We start from the raw sequence: 14,880 nt of genomic DNA, 5'->3' as shown, positions 1-14,880 counted from the left end.
GCGAGAGATAATCGGGAGATTCTTGTGGAGACAAACTGACTTATATCCAACTTTGACTTCGTAACTTTGCCTATTGTATTGGCCTATATACAAGCACGCTCACAACAGTTATGGTAGGCTATCGCTTCGGAAACCTTACAGCACAGTTTGCACCTGGTGCAAGTAGATTTTATGCCAGGGAAGAGTACAGTATCATGGTGCGCTGTGTCTCTGCCATTGCACAGGACGGCTAACGTTACCAAAAGCAAATGCATTGAGAGCTAACGTTAGCATGCTAGGATAATTAACACAGCTAGCTGACATTCCAAACATTAGGCTAGCTAACATCAACATGCTGGATAAAGACAGATAGCTAGCTGGATCAGACAGCTTTTTAAAAACTGTTGCCAATTACAGCTAACGTTATGGTTCGTTTATCTAACATTAGCTAGGTTGGCTACTAATCAGACACGATCATGGTTAAAAACTTCCCAATTTGTATGACAACCACCAATACAATTAGGACTATAAAATGTACAAATTATATTAAAATAAGAGGTGGTCATCATTGAGACTGCAACTATTCAATTGTTCTCAAGATGAGAAAGGGTTCAGAGCTGCCTTACCGTGTTCGATAGATGGTGAAACGGCGCAAAGACAGCAGGTGCGGGAGGCAGACAGGTTTCTGTTGGAGGCGGGTGCAGGGGAGTGGAGGAGGGTTTTTCAAACTTTAGGGTGACGCCAAGAATGGGAAAAACGTCACGAATTCGGAGTATTTTTACCCCGAGTCAAATTGGACTGAAAATGTTACGCTTCCAGTTTCTCAAAAACGACAAAACGGATATATTTAATGTTTTTATTGTGTTTCTTCTATGTCCTATTGTGCAAATAGCACGTTCAAACTCAAAAAAAGTGAAAATGACCATGTTAATCCTTTAAGAACGTCGTTAGCTCCACCTCTAGGTGGCGATGCGTTTCCCAGAACCTTCCTAAGCCAAGGTATACCTTGGCTACGAAGGCTCTGGGAAACAGCTCCACCCAAGGTACATCGTAAATCGCCCTTACGATGTACCTTCCGAAGATACATCGTTAGCCTTCCTTGGAGCCGAAGCGCTGTTTCCCAGAGCCTTCTTAGCCAAGGTATACCACAGCCAAGGGATACGTTACGAAGGGCGGTCGGACCCCATCGTTAGTGTACCTTGGCGATGCGCTCCGTTCATCCCGTCATAGTTTTAGCTCGATTCGAGCGAAATTACACTTTGAAAAAGGAGAGTTGCAATACAGCGCACATCTATCTATCCTACCTGCGCGATTCACATAGTGTACACAAAATACAATTAACTTGAATGATGAAAATAATGTCAGCCTACAGAACACATCATGGGAATGTTGTTTTTAAAACTTTTATTGAGCCAAGCAACATATACGGACTATCCATACCCTAATATAATCCACTTTGTGAACAACAACAACATTTTCTTATGTAAAGGGATAATTTGATGACATGACTTTTCTGTCTGTCTTTATATATTGTCAGACAGATATCCTGACGAATTGATTAATCCAATGAGGCCATCTAGATGAATAGTCAAATATCCTCACACACTCCAGAATATTGAAGAAAGCCTTCCCAGAACAGTGGAGGCTGTTATAGCTGCACAGGGGGGACCAACTCCATATGATGCCTATTCATTTAGAATGGGATGTCATGAAAGTTGCTATAGGTGTAATGTGTAGGTGGCCCAATACTGTTGTCCTTATAGTGTACTTTGCTAACAGATTCACACAGTATTTAGTGATCTTACAAATGCTGTTTGTTATATTGTGTGCCTTCTTCAAAACCTATACTGTTGTAATGTGGCAAGAAACAACAAATATACAGGATAAAGGGAACTTGTTTAATATTGGTTGGGAAAAAACATGGGCAGGTTTGTTCTTCAGACTTTTGTCCTGTAACAGGCGGTCTTTTTCCGGGGTGGGGTTGTTAGACCCATGCCCAACCCCCAACCTGGAGGGCCAGTTGTTGCTTTTCGTCTGGCCTCTACCCTGAACCTGCCCGGCATGGTTGAACCTGCTGGGGGGTGACCCCCCTCCAATATAGCCTTCATGGTCATGGAGGCACACAAGCCTTCCCACCACGACAAGGTAGCAACACGTAGGAAGGATGAGTGGTGTGGTGAGTGTATGTAGTGTGTGTGCGCAGTGTACTGTGGTGGGTGGGCAGTGTGTGGTAAGTGTATGTAGTGTGTGTGGTGAGTGTGTGCAGTGTGTCTCAGGCATCTGCATCATCTGCAAGGGAGGAAAATTCAATTAGTGACATTGAATGGAATGCATTCAGAATGTGAATAGACAGAGTATACAAAATACACACTTAGCCTACCTGGAGTTGGCAGAATGATGGGCACTGATATGGAGGGCCACACAAACTGTGCCTCTGCTAGGGCCTGCTGCCTGTTCTGCAGGTCCAGCCTCTCACGCTGCACACCCAGCCTCTGCCTCCCCACCTCCAGGAGCTCCTCGCTGCAGTCGCACCTCGCATCCGTGGTGTTCAGCTGCCTCTCATGGGGGCGGGGGGGGGGGGGGGGGGGAGTCATGGGGTGTGTGGGGAGAGCGTGTCGACGGGGTGGAGCAGTCTGACTGCGCTGGGGTCTCCTCTCCAGAGGACTGGGAGGCTTGGGGTGATTCAGCTGAGGGCTGGGAGGCTTGGAGTGATTCAGCTGAGGGCTGGATGTTGGAGGGGCCCTCTCCAGACTCCAAATCAAGGCCACCAGTGATGCCTTGGGAGGCTGTGAGGCCGATGATCGATAGGGCCTTCTCCTCCTCCGGGGTGAGGGAAGGCACGGTGCTCTGCCTCTCGGCGCACTGCCGCCACCCGGCTTTTGGCCTGACTGGCGAAGTCCTGCCATTTCTTGCTGACGACTGTCCACTCCCTGGGTGGCCCAGGAGTGGAAGCAGCCATCCGCGCTGCAATGCTCGCCCATGCAGCCTTCTTCAATGGGCTATATGCACAACTCCAGTATGCTACTTCCTGAAATTAGACATGCTTCTTTATTTCCTGTCTTACACTATTAGATGAAATGATTATTCAGGAATTCCTGAATAATCATTTCATCCAAAGTGTAGGTCAGGAAATAGAGAAGCATGTCTAATTTCAGGAAGTAGCCTACTGGAGTTGTGCATAGGCCCTACTGGTAGCCGCCAAACAGGACGGCCTTCGGTTGCTCCACCTCGTCCAGCATGATCACTAGTTATTCTTTGGTGAACGCTATCACACGCTTCCTCTTCATATCTGCCATGTCGCTCAATATGTGCAGTTACCCTTGTTTTTTTTATAGGCCACATGCGCCAACACCGGTGCCTGATAGATTAAATTAGTCATCGTATCCGCGTGGATTCTAACATGGGAATGCTACTGACACAGGTGCTATTCATATGAGCATTAAACCTTAGTTTGTGTGATGATTAAATTGGTGTTCATTTTGCGATCATCACTGCCTATTCATGTATTTTTTCATGCGCTTTCAAGACATCCCAGACGAGGCTTATATGACCCGATCCGATCCATGTTATTGCTGGTATATTAACTTTGATGCAATAGTAGGCTATGCATTGTGACTATCACGCGGGCTCGCCTTGACTCTTAGATATATTCGCAGATTAGCTTCGGGAGCAGGACTTAATTTCTGGTAATATTAGGCTGCAATGACAATGATTTACACAACACGTATTATATTGTCACGTCATTTCAGTGACTTTACGAATGGCCATCGATGTGTGCGGCATCGATTCATTCTTTTTTCAGCACCGCGCCCAGGGAAAGCTCCTCTAACGATGTATCTTGGGATGGACCTAACGATGTATCTTCACGCGCACGCTAAGGGATAGTCTGGGAAACACTCGTAGGAAACACTGTCATTTCGCCAAGGTATACCTTTAGAAGCGTCGTAGTGCGGAGAAATTCGGCAAATCTGGGAAACGCGGTCTCTTGGGAATGCAAAGAACGGTGCATTTTCAGAAACTATGCCAAATTCATTTAATTTTGCCTCAAACACGCATATTCAAGCCAGGTAGGCTAGTTTAGTAAAGAACAGCCCAGAAAGAGTTTTGCTCAATTGATCACTCAACAATAAGCACCTTCCATGTGAAGTGTAAGGTGTAAATCTTCAGTAGGAGCCTACCTATAGTCTAAGATAGGCTTCTTCAAATTGTTAAGCTTTGCGTAATTCTCATGGCACAATAGTCTATTCAATTACACGACGAAGAGATTTATATAGTCAGGTCATCAAATTAAGTAAAAAGAAAAATAGCGTGTGTTGTGATTGTCAGGCTATGTTTCACTTTTTGCCCTCCTTTGTAACCAATGTGCTTTTGTGCTTTTTTAGGCGATTTCATCTGGTTTGATTTGTACAAAGAAAGGAGATTATTGAATGAGAACAACAAGCTGTGGCACAATCTGAATGACGAGACCCTAGGGAGCTAGCATGCAGGTCACTGCCTCAACAACAATGCACGGTCTCCAGGCATTCAACCCTCAACCCATGTACAACGAGTCCAACTCATAACTCCTCAAAGGGAACAACAACATAAGTGTTGCTGAGAGACTCCTCCTAACCAGCCCAGATGAGACGCAGCCGGTGCGCATCAGGTCACTTTACTGCATAGCCATACCAACCAATTACCATCTGGGCCAGTTGGATTGGCTGGATGGATGTTACTTTTGGGTTTCAGGAGTCCTGGGTAGCAGCATCCCCTCCAGGTTCCTGCTGGTCCTAGGGTGTATCTGTGTCTTTCTCCACAAACCCACCCATACGCCAGCATGCTTTTAGGAGTGGATATAAGTCCCCAAGGACAGGTTACATTGTGTGTGACATTCCGATAGGTTACCGTGCAGTTGGGGTTATGGGCGTCGACATGGATATTGGTGGCGCACTGAGACCATCCCAACAGTGGTGCTTTGGGGTCGTGTTGGCAGAGACACACTGGTGCGTTTTTCCGGGTCACTCGGCGGCGTCTCCGGACGTCGGATGTTGGCTCGTTCTGGTGCTGACAGGTTACTGGAGGTGGGCTGGTTACGTTGTTCCTGATCATTTGGTCAATTGAGAGAAAACTTAGAATGTCAAATGGTGTAGTGCAATTACCAGTGTTGCTGAAGTTCACATCTTTGCTGCTGATGCCCTCGAAGGAGTCCGTCCTGACTCCCTCGTGGCACACCCAGCAGGGTCCGTTGTGGACTTGACTGATGAGGACAGCTCGGGCGCAGGCCATGTTTCCTCCGCAGCGGCGAAGGGCGCTTCTGGCCTCCTGGGTGGGTCCATGGTGGTCTGTACCTACTAGGGGATCATGATTACTGGAGAGAAATTCGGCCTCCTCCTCTCCGTTTGTCACCTGTATGTTTACACTGTTTTTCCCTGCTTGTGCGGCCTGATTGATTTTCTCGATGGCAGTGGTGGGTCGAGGTCTTACTATGAGTTGGAATCGCTCCATGGGGTCTTCTCCCCATATGTCTACCCCCGCCTGATAGTCCCCTCCATCGCCCCGTCTTGGGGTCAGGGTCCAGGTAACGCAATTATCCGTCTGGCTGATCTCTCCTCTCGTAGACCCGCCTCGGAATTTTACCTGCGGAACATCTGCATAGTGCATGCCTCTCCGGTAGGATTCGCTACATTCTCGGGACCCCACTCCGTCGATCGTCCCTGTTGACCGGAACACATCACACTTAATGCTGCATGGTTCTATACAGAGGTACACGGGGAACGCCCTCCCATAGTAAGAGTACCAGTATCCGCAAATGTTAATTTCACACTCCCTCCCCTCCTCACAATGGAACGTTTGTCTGGCCTCGGCACCGGTGTTGATGAATGACAGAGTGGTAAATAGTATGGCGGTGGCAACGATGAGCTTACTTTCATTCATATTGGGATAAGTGAGCGGGTGGCTTTCGCTCTCTCTGGGGTCTCCTAGGTGGTGGCTCCTCCTCTTCTGGGACCTCCTCTGGGTCCGCGGGCTCTGGGACTGGTTGTTCTTCCTTGACAGGGGAAAAACTGGGAACAGAAGGAATGTCAGTTTGTGGGGTGTCGGGTCCCCCCTTTGTGGGTGACTCTGGCTCACACGATGGGAAGTCTCTGGTGGTTTCCTCTGGGATGTCTTCCCCTCTCCAACGCTTCACATGTGCTGTGTGTACCCAGGTTGGTCTCTCGTTCACTCGGACGGCTGTTGGGGTGGCGAGGATGACCTCGTATGGGCCTCTCCACCGGGGGTCGGTCCACTTAGTGCGGCCGAACGCTCGGATGAGCACAAAGGATCCTGGGCTGATGGGGTTGTTTGGTTCTGGTGCTGGGTCGTATGCCTGGGCTGTGAGAGTGGATCTGATGACAGAGAATTGTTTAGACAGACATACAGCGAATTCACATGCATTGGGTGGTGGTACCAGGTCCGCTGGTGGGTCCGCTCCTGTGTATGGGGGACGGCCAAACATGCATTCAAAAGGTGTCAGAGGTGTCCCTGACCTTGGCGTGGTTCTCATGGACAGCAGAGCGAGGGGCAGGCACTTGACCCAATTCTGACCGGTTTCAGACATGAGTTTGGCGAGCCTGCTCTTGAGGGTTCCATTGGATCTTTCTACCTGTCCTGCCGACTGTGGGTGATAGCTACAGTGTGTTTTGAGCTCTATTCCCAACAGTTGTGTGGCGTGTGCCAGTATCTCACTGACGAACGGGCTGCCGTTGTCTGAGGAGATTTTCTTGGGTAAGCCAAATGTGGGGAACCAACCTCTGCACAGTGCCTCAGCCACTCCTCGTGCTGTCTCCCGTTTCATTGGGTAAGCCTCCACCCACTTACTGTACATGTCCACGACCACCACGCCACGTTCTTGCCGGCTGCAGGAGTAAGGTGCACAAAATCAAGCATTAGATGAGCTCCTACACCCTGGGCTAGACCCCCATGGTGTCCTGGTGTGTTTTTGAGGCCCCTAGATACATTGTATCGGGCACATGTGATGCAACATTGACAAATTTTCTCTGCTGTTTGTGTGATGCTTGGGCAGTACCATGATCGGGTAAGGATCTGACTAATCCCCCCTTTGCTCACGTGACCACGTCCGTGAGCAACATGACAGTAATATGTGTAATGTTTTCTCGGCATGCACGGTCTACCGTCTGCTGCCCTCCAGATACCGTCTGTTTTCGTGCAGCCCTCTTCCTCCCATAGGGAGGCTTCCACAGGGCCCAGATCAGTCCTGTACATTCTCCTAAGCACACTCGATCCTGCAGCCACCAAACAGTCCTGTCCCTCAACTGGATCCTCCTCCGTCAGCTCCTCTGGTTCCTGCGAGAGAAAGCAAGTGTCACAATTGGAGAGAGAATTAGGGTTAGCTGTCAGGTGGTAACCAGCCGCTCGCTTGGCCTCCTCATCGGCCCGCTGGTTGCCCTTTGATGCTGTGTCTGTTGCATTGGTGTGTGCCATGACCTTGACTACCGCCAGCTGCGAGGGTAGCAGCATAGCTGCGAGTAGGCCGTCAATCAGTTCCCTATTCTTGATGTTGGTGCCTGCTGATGTTTTGTAACCCCTTTTGGCCCATAGGGCCCCGAAACTGTGTCCCACTCCCCATGCGTACTTGCTATCCATGTAAATGGTGACCTTGTTACCACGTGATGCCTCACACGCCTGGGTGAGGGCCCACAACTCTGCCTGTTGTGCCGACCAAGTGTCCTGTAGCCTGCCACTGGTCACTATCTCTGTGTCGGAAACAACTGCAAAACCCACATGTTTATGACCTGTATTGGGATCAATGGAAGCAGAACCATCACAGTAAAGTGCACGCGCGCCCTCCAGGGGCACGTCCTTCAAATCTGCCCTTGGTTTGCACTCTTCGTCCACTCGTACCACGCAGTCGTGCTCCACCTCCGCCAGGTCGACATCTGGGAGAAGGGTTGCAGGGTTAAGTGTGGTACAGCGGACAACTGACACGTTGGACTGACTCAAGAGAGAACTTTCGTACCGCTGAACACGGGCAGTACTAAGACAGCCTTGCTCCGAAGAGTTAAGGATCGCCGCCACCGCATGCGGGGCCTGAATGACAACTTTACAGTATCCTACAATCGGAGCACACTTTACCAGAGCGATGTTGCACGCCACCACGGCCCTCGTGCACCCAGGGAGCCCCAGCTCGACAGCAGAGAACGCCTGTGAGAAGTAAGCGATTGGTCGGTGTCTTCCCCCATACCTCTGGGTCAGCACACACCTCACATGCTTACCACTCCCATCGACGAACAGGTCGTACTGCTTGGTGGGGTCCTGGTCCCCAAGACACGGTGCGGTGGTGAGCGCGGACCTCAGCTCCTCCCAAGCCTTTTTCAGCTCCTTCCTGGTGCTTTTTTACTGGGAAGATGGGTGTATTAACAGGGCTTCCTTGTGGTAGGTCTACAATCACCCCCGCTTTTAACAGCTCTTCCAGCACCGGCCTTACCCCTTCTTCTGCCTCCTTTGAGATGGGGTACTGCTTTACCTGAACTCCGGGCGCCTGGGCCCCTCCGTCTCTGTTGGATACCACCACTGGGGTGGCTGACCTGACTTTCCCTACATCATACTTCCCTGATGCCCAGATGCAGTGGGGTAGCGTGGCTAACATTTCCCCTACATCGGCTGGTTCCTCCTCGGTCATCAGGTACTGTGGATCAAAAATTGCCATTACATCTCGGGTCATGGTCAACCTCATGGGTTCAAACAGTTTCAATCTATATACAAGTTCACCATACATCAATAGGGAGGTTACCTCACCGAACTGAGTGTAACCCTCCTTTTCATGTTTACCCGTGCTCCACAGCCATTCACAGGCCCCTATGAAGCCTCCTAGACTAACCCATGCATCCGTCCGCCCTTTGGTGAGAGAAACATGGGGCACCCCCTCCTGGACGGCGGCCACATAGTCGTGTGCCTCGGCGTCTCCTAGGGTGACTCCTGCTGTGGTGATAGAGTTGCTGAAATAGATGCTGTTAATCCTGCCTGTGCCTAGCTGGGGACCTGCTCCATCTACATCCCTTACCCATTCTTCAACTTCCTCTTTGCTTGCTGTAACCTGCATCGTAACATGGGGTGTTTGTACAGTGCAGATAGGTGGATCTACAGTCATGTCCTCCCTAAAATTATTAACCATATGTGCCAGCAAGTCCCCGTCCTCCTCTGCTAACTCCAGGACCAGGGCAAACCGGTCCTGTTCATCTAGCATGAGCCTGAACTCTGTGTCTGTGTCTGGGTGTGGTATGTGTGCTTTGACTCCGGCATCTGTAACTACTAAATTTAGGTTGAGTTTACACATGATGTCCCTGGCCAGCAAATTCATGGGACACCCTTTGCTAAACATAAATGAATGCTCAAAATCAATTGATGCTGAATCAGTGTGAAACGTGCATTTTATTGGTACAGTGAGTGGTTCAGTTGTGGAGGCCCCAGACGCGCTTCTAGTGGTTCTGGTATCTCCCGACAGTGTAGGTCTGAAATTACATTGGTTAGCACATAACACAGAAGTGGTAGCACCGGAGTCAACAAGAAACATTATGTCCTGACCTTCGATTGTCAAAAGAACAGTGGGCAATCGTCTGTGTGCTCCCTCAATCATAATGTAAACTCCCTCATTGTGTGTGTCAGTGCTAGATGTACCTTCAGCCTTATCGGAAAAGGGAGGAACGGTCGAGTCGTGCCAATCATCACAGACTCCCTCCCTGGCCTCCTCGCCCCATCATGCAAGGTCATTGCGGTTGGCTGGTCTCCAGGTGTCTCCTGATCCTCCGGGTCCTTGGTTCTGCCTTGGACGGTCCTGCTTGTACTGTAACACATCGCTATGAACCTGGAAGGGCCCTCTCCCTGCTCTACCTGGGTCTCCTTCGCGGTTCTGGTGCCTCCTCCTCCACTCCTTCTGCTGCTCCGTCTCTGGATATGGACAGTCCCGAACCATGTGGCCCTCCTCCTTACAGTTAAAGCACCTCATTGGTCCATACTGGCCTCTCGGTGGCCCGCTCCTGGTCCGCTCCTTCCACTGCACCGTTGGCTGCTGGCGTGGCTCCCTGGGCGGGTCGTGGAGCCTGGCATGAGCATCAGACATAACCATAGTTAGTGCAGTGTTCAGACTTGCCTTGTTTTTGGCCTCCTTCTTTTTCTCCTGCTCGACAGCCTCGGCATCCTTCGCGTTCTGCTGCTTCTCGGTGTGTCTGATGAGGTCGTTGGCAGTGGGGTTGTCGTCATAGCCAATCCAGGTCTGGGTCACCCGCTGTGAGAGGGCGGGCTTCATCCCCTTTAGGGCCATGCCCACGAGCGTGGATCCATACCCCTCCATTTGGTCGTTCATACGGAAGTGATCAGCGATGCTCTTCTTCAGCCTCTCGATGTAGGTCGTCACCGGCTCCTCGGCTTCCTGTACACAATTGGTTACCTTTGTGGGGTCTCTGCTGACGGGCCAGATGAGAACCAGGTTCTGGCGGAGGTCCCTCAGGAGCCGGTGCATTTGGTAGTTGGCCACGCTGGTTCCTGGGGCTTCGACCCAGTTGGTGCCTGGCTGTACGACCCGGAACACCCGGAGGTTCAGCCGGTCCCACAGCTCCCCTGGTCCAGCGGTTTTGTAGATGATGCGCACGAGGTCCTGGATAGTGAGGAGGCAATCACTAGAAAGTCTGGTTAGTTGTCTGGCATACCCTTCAGAATCACTTTTCAGTGGGGGTAGTTGAAGTATCATGTCATGAATGTCACTGGGAGACATGGCTCGATGGACGAGACTCATTGTTCCGTTAGCATTGGGTAGCTCGATCATCGGGAACTGGCCCTCCTCTGCCTCCTCCTCTTCTTCCACGGCTGACACGGATGCTCCGAACCCGGTGTCGGAGTCTTCAGGGCCGCCGCAGGCACCCCCTGAGTGGGGTGTGGACGCGGCCTGTGGGGCCCTTGGGGCGGGTGTCTGTGGCGCTGGAGAGAGGTTACGAGATGTCATTAATTTGTTAAAATTGTCCTCAGATAGTTTACTTTTTTTTTATGTAGTTGGTGATGAGTTTGATGGCTGCCTCATCGGTGGGTATTGATGGCGGCCCCGATTGTAGTGGTGCCGCGGCCTGGTACGCCCCTTGCTGGTAGGCGGGTGGAGATGACTGTTGCGCAGCTGGCTGCAGCGGGGCTGGTGCCTGGACGGAGAGAGAGAGATTGGAGTAGAGAGGGGGCACTGATGTGCGGTTGGCTGGTGCCTCCTGTGGAGGTGGTTGGTGCTGTGGAGGTTGCTGCAGCGGGGCTGGTGCGGCGAACGGGCTATATTCATCGTCTCTGCGAGCCTGATCAGTTAGAAACGACACAACCGTATCTCCCCCCTGACTGGAAAAAAGTGTTAATTCACATCCCTTTTGATGGTTCTTAGCCTCTTTTTCCCAGAGACCGAGAACCGCACAAACATCGCTCTCTAACTTACATTTTTTCCTTTCCTTCTCTGTCATCTGTTCCACTTTATCCTTCACTCCTCTTATCACACACATTGAAAATGTACCGTTAGCGGGCCAGCCTACCTTATCGAGGTTGTGGAGGCCGATCACGCTACGGGCGCCTTGCGTGTCCCTCATATAGGCATAGCATCTACTCTCGGAGCAGAAATCACCGAGTGTTTTACCTACGTTTGAACCCATATTTCAAGCACCTTAGGTCTCTACTGTGCACAACACAACAGTCACTTCAATCACACTTCTTTAACAAGTAGTAATAGTAATAGTAATAGTAGTATAACAGTAGTAGTAGAATAGTAACAGAATGGTACCTTAGTCAGAATAGGGAACGTACTTTATGTAACAAGTATGTTTAACAGGGAACACCTTATGTGGAACAGCAACACTGTTTAATATCGGAGTCGTTATGGTTCTATTTCGCACCGCTCGGATAAAACACTTCACACAGTCAATGAATTTGAAAACCCAACCAAAAGAATAATTCTTCAACAACTAAAATGTTAAACACAGGCGCAGCACTTCTCTGTGAGCCTAACCGGTGTTTTGGGTGCGGGAATTCTTGGTCTATGGACGGACTTTGTAGTTAATAATGTAGCTAGCATTAAAACCTCACCGTGGCAACCAATGTGTATGTGTGGACCTTAATAATCTCTTATATCCTATGCCGTACGTCAACAAGCGTAGCCCTAGGTATATACTCTCATTAAAAAGGAATTTTTAACTCTGTGAACAATTGGTGTACGTTTGGAACTTACTTAAAATGTCAGAAAAGCAAAATCCTCTAGTTGTGTTGGTTGGCTGTCCTCCTATCGATGGATTCCAGGCGTCCCTGCCCGGTCTGAGCGACCCTGCGTCCGCCCTCAACCTCGTCCGTCGACGGCTTGGCTATGAAGTGGATGCGTGAAGGGTGATCAGTCCCAACGGAGGTTCACTCAGACGGGCAGATCAGCTGGAATCCCACTTCTGGACACCAGTGAAATGTGGTGGCTGGATTCGGTTGACCTATGACGTTTGGACACTCACAAAAGACTATTATAACACTCCAGATTGAAATCGCCAGTACCACAGGGTTCCCCTCGTAGGAGTCAACACAACCACACAACCTTGTCAAATGAGGACGAGAAATACAACAGAATAGAATAAAAGAACTTACTTTTAATACATTACAGTTTGCAGCAAAAGGGACGGTTACACAGAAACATAGGTGTGTCTGAGCAAGCCGCCGCGACTCAAGTGTCGGGACAGCATATATATATGCTAGGCTAGGCTACGGCTAGGCTACTATGAGATGCTATGCTATTCCACACCGCGTGACTACATGTATGAGTACCTGATTGGTTGAAACTTCTATCTAAATGTTTTGTCATATGAGCTCACTACTGTCGTTTTCCATTCGGCCGATGTGGATAAGGTGTTCTGTTAGTTACAATTTCAACAGGCTTTTCATTGTGAGGTGTCCTTGGCAGTCAACTTATCTGCTACTGGAACATAGATAATAACAACTTTTCATGCATACTGTATTCTGGAAAAGTACAGAGTGTACAGCAGTATTGAAGCTTAACTAGGCCTAAAAAAAGCAGGCCTTGTGTTTAAACAACTATAATAGCACTTTAAAATAAAATACCTTCCACAATAGCAGCAGGTTGAACTAAACAGGACTAGTGTCTTGAGACACATCAGCCTATGGGTGAATGTAGTTTACTTGGAAGGTGCCCCACATTGCAGGTCCTCGAGTGGTACAAACCATTCAGGATAATGGAAATGCATTTCGCGCTTTTTAAGGAGTGAAGTGAGTGGCTCTTAAAAGAGCCTTTGTGGTTGTTGGGAGACGATGAGCCTCAGCAAAAACTTTACTTGGTTTTGACAGCTTTCTCGGTCTTCTTGGGAAGTAGCACTGCCTGGATGTTGGGCAGCACGCCGCCCTGGGCAATCGTCACGCCTCCGAGTAGCTTGTTGAGCTCCTCGTCGTTGCGGACAGCCAGCTGAAGGTGACGGGGAATGATACGAGTCTTCTTGTTGTCGCGGGCAGCGTTGCCAGCCAACTCCAGGATTTCAGCAGTCAGGTACTCGAGAACAGCGGCCAGGTAGACCGGTGCGCCAGCTCCCACACGCTGAGCATAATTTCCCTTGCGGAGTAGTCTGTGAACACGGCCCACGGGGAATTGGAGTCCGGCGCGAGATGATCTACTCTTGGCCTTAGCCCTGGCTTTTCCTCCTGTTTTGCCTCTTCCGCTCATCTTCAATCTTTTAAGTAATTCAGAATCAGAGTGGGGTTATATGACGGCGGTCGGATTTTTATATCTTGCGTAAACTGGCGCTCATTTGCCCTTTATCGTCTTATCCAATCCGGGCCCCGTGTTAATGGTCACCGGAGAAGAATGCGACAGCCAGCCAGCCAATGAAGCCGCCCAGAGAGGCCGTCCAATCAGCGCACGACTGCGGACGGTATAAAGTTTTAGCATTGCCCTTTTTCGACATCAAACTGATTTGCTGGGAAGAAAGCTGACACCATGGCCCGAACCAAGCAAACCGCCCGCAAATCCACCGGGGGTAAAGCCCCGAGGAAGCAGCTCGCCACCAAGGCGGCTCGTAAGAGCGCACCAGCCACCGGCGGTGTGAAGAAGCCCCATCGTTACAGGCCTGGCACAGTAGCCCTGAGAGAGATCCGTCGTTACCAGAAGTCTACTGAGCTGTTGATTCGGAAGTTGCCCTTCCAGCGCCTGGTGAGGGAAATCGCTCAGGACTTCAAGACTGACTTGCGCTTCCAGAGTTCGGCTGTGGTGGCACTGCAGGAGGCCAGCGAGGCATACCTTGTTGGCCTGTTCGAGGACACCAATCTGTGCGCCATCCACGCCAAGAGAGTGACCATCATGCCCAAAGATATCCAGTTGGCCCGCCGAATTCGCGGAGAGCGCGCCTAAGGATTGCCTGAGTTGCTTTATTATTTCAACACCCCACCAAAGGCTCTTTTAAGAGCCGCCTCATTATCTCTATTAATCAAGCCAATGTCTTCCCATTGTAACTTGCACAATCGATATTTGTCTTGACACTTTTAGTGGTCTCGTCCCACCCTTCAGAGGGGGGAAAAAATGAAGTTTGTTAAAACACTGGTGACAACGTATGCAGCAAAGGTTGGTTGTGCATTTTTAAAGAATCAAAAGTATTTGCCAGGGTGAATTGCAGCTGCCATTCATCGTCTTTATTAAACTCCCCTCCACTGTTCTCTAGCGCCCTCAGGCGGTAATGGTACACAAGCATTAGAAACTACTACAGCTTGATAGGAAAACCACCTTGAAGGTTGTTTTTTTGTGTGACGGCTGTAAGCCGACGCACCAAGGAGAGGGAATCCTTTTTGTCTGTGCTTCTTTCTTTCTGTTGTGTTGTTGACCTGCAATTCCATTGCTGCTACTGTAATGGACGTGGTTTAGGGCAT

General features: G+C 49.9%; 2 protein-coding genes across 2 annotated transcripts; one reads left to right on the top strand and one right to left on the bottom strand.

The window, feature by feature from the left end:
* Window positions 1-13,297: 13,297 nt before the first annotated feature.
* LOC311320498 (histone H2A-like) lies at window positions 13,298-13,684 on the bottom strand (the record flags this gene model as incomplete). Its single annotated transcript, XM_084452260.1, has 1 exon — window positions 13,298-13,684. The coding sequence occupies one exon, from the start codon at window positions 13,682-13,684 to the stop codon at window positions 13,298-13,300; it is 387 nt and encodes a 128-aa protein (XP_084308386.1).
* A 273-nt stretch (window positions 13,685-13,957) lies between these two features.
* LOC311320453 (histone H3.2-like) lies at window positions 13,958-14,368 on the top strand (the record flags this gene model as incomplete). The annotated part of the gene is made up of 1 exon (XM_084452201.1): window positions 13,958-14,368. The coding sequence occupies one exon, from the start codon at window positions 13,958-13,960 to the stop codon at window positions 14,366-14,368; it is 411 nt and encodes a 136-aa protein (XP_084308327.1).
* Between the last annotated feature and the right edge of the window lie 512 nt (window positions 14,369-14,880).

The sequence above is a fragment of the Borostomias antarcticus genome (genome assembly GCF_949987555.1).
Source record: "Borostomias antarcticus genome assembly, chromosome: 17".
In the NCBI taxonomy this organism is placed as follows: domain Eukaryota; kingdom Metazoa; phylum Chordata; class Actinopteri; order Stomiiformes; family Stomiidae; genus Borostomias; species Borostomias antarcticus.
The sequence above is the reverse complement of the archived record's forward strand: the minus strand, read 5'-3'. Positions and strand labels throughout refer to the sequence as shown.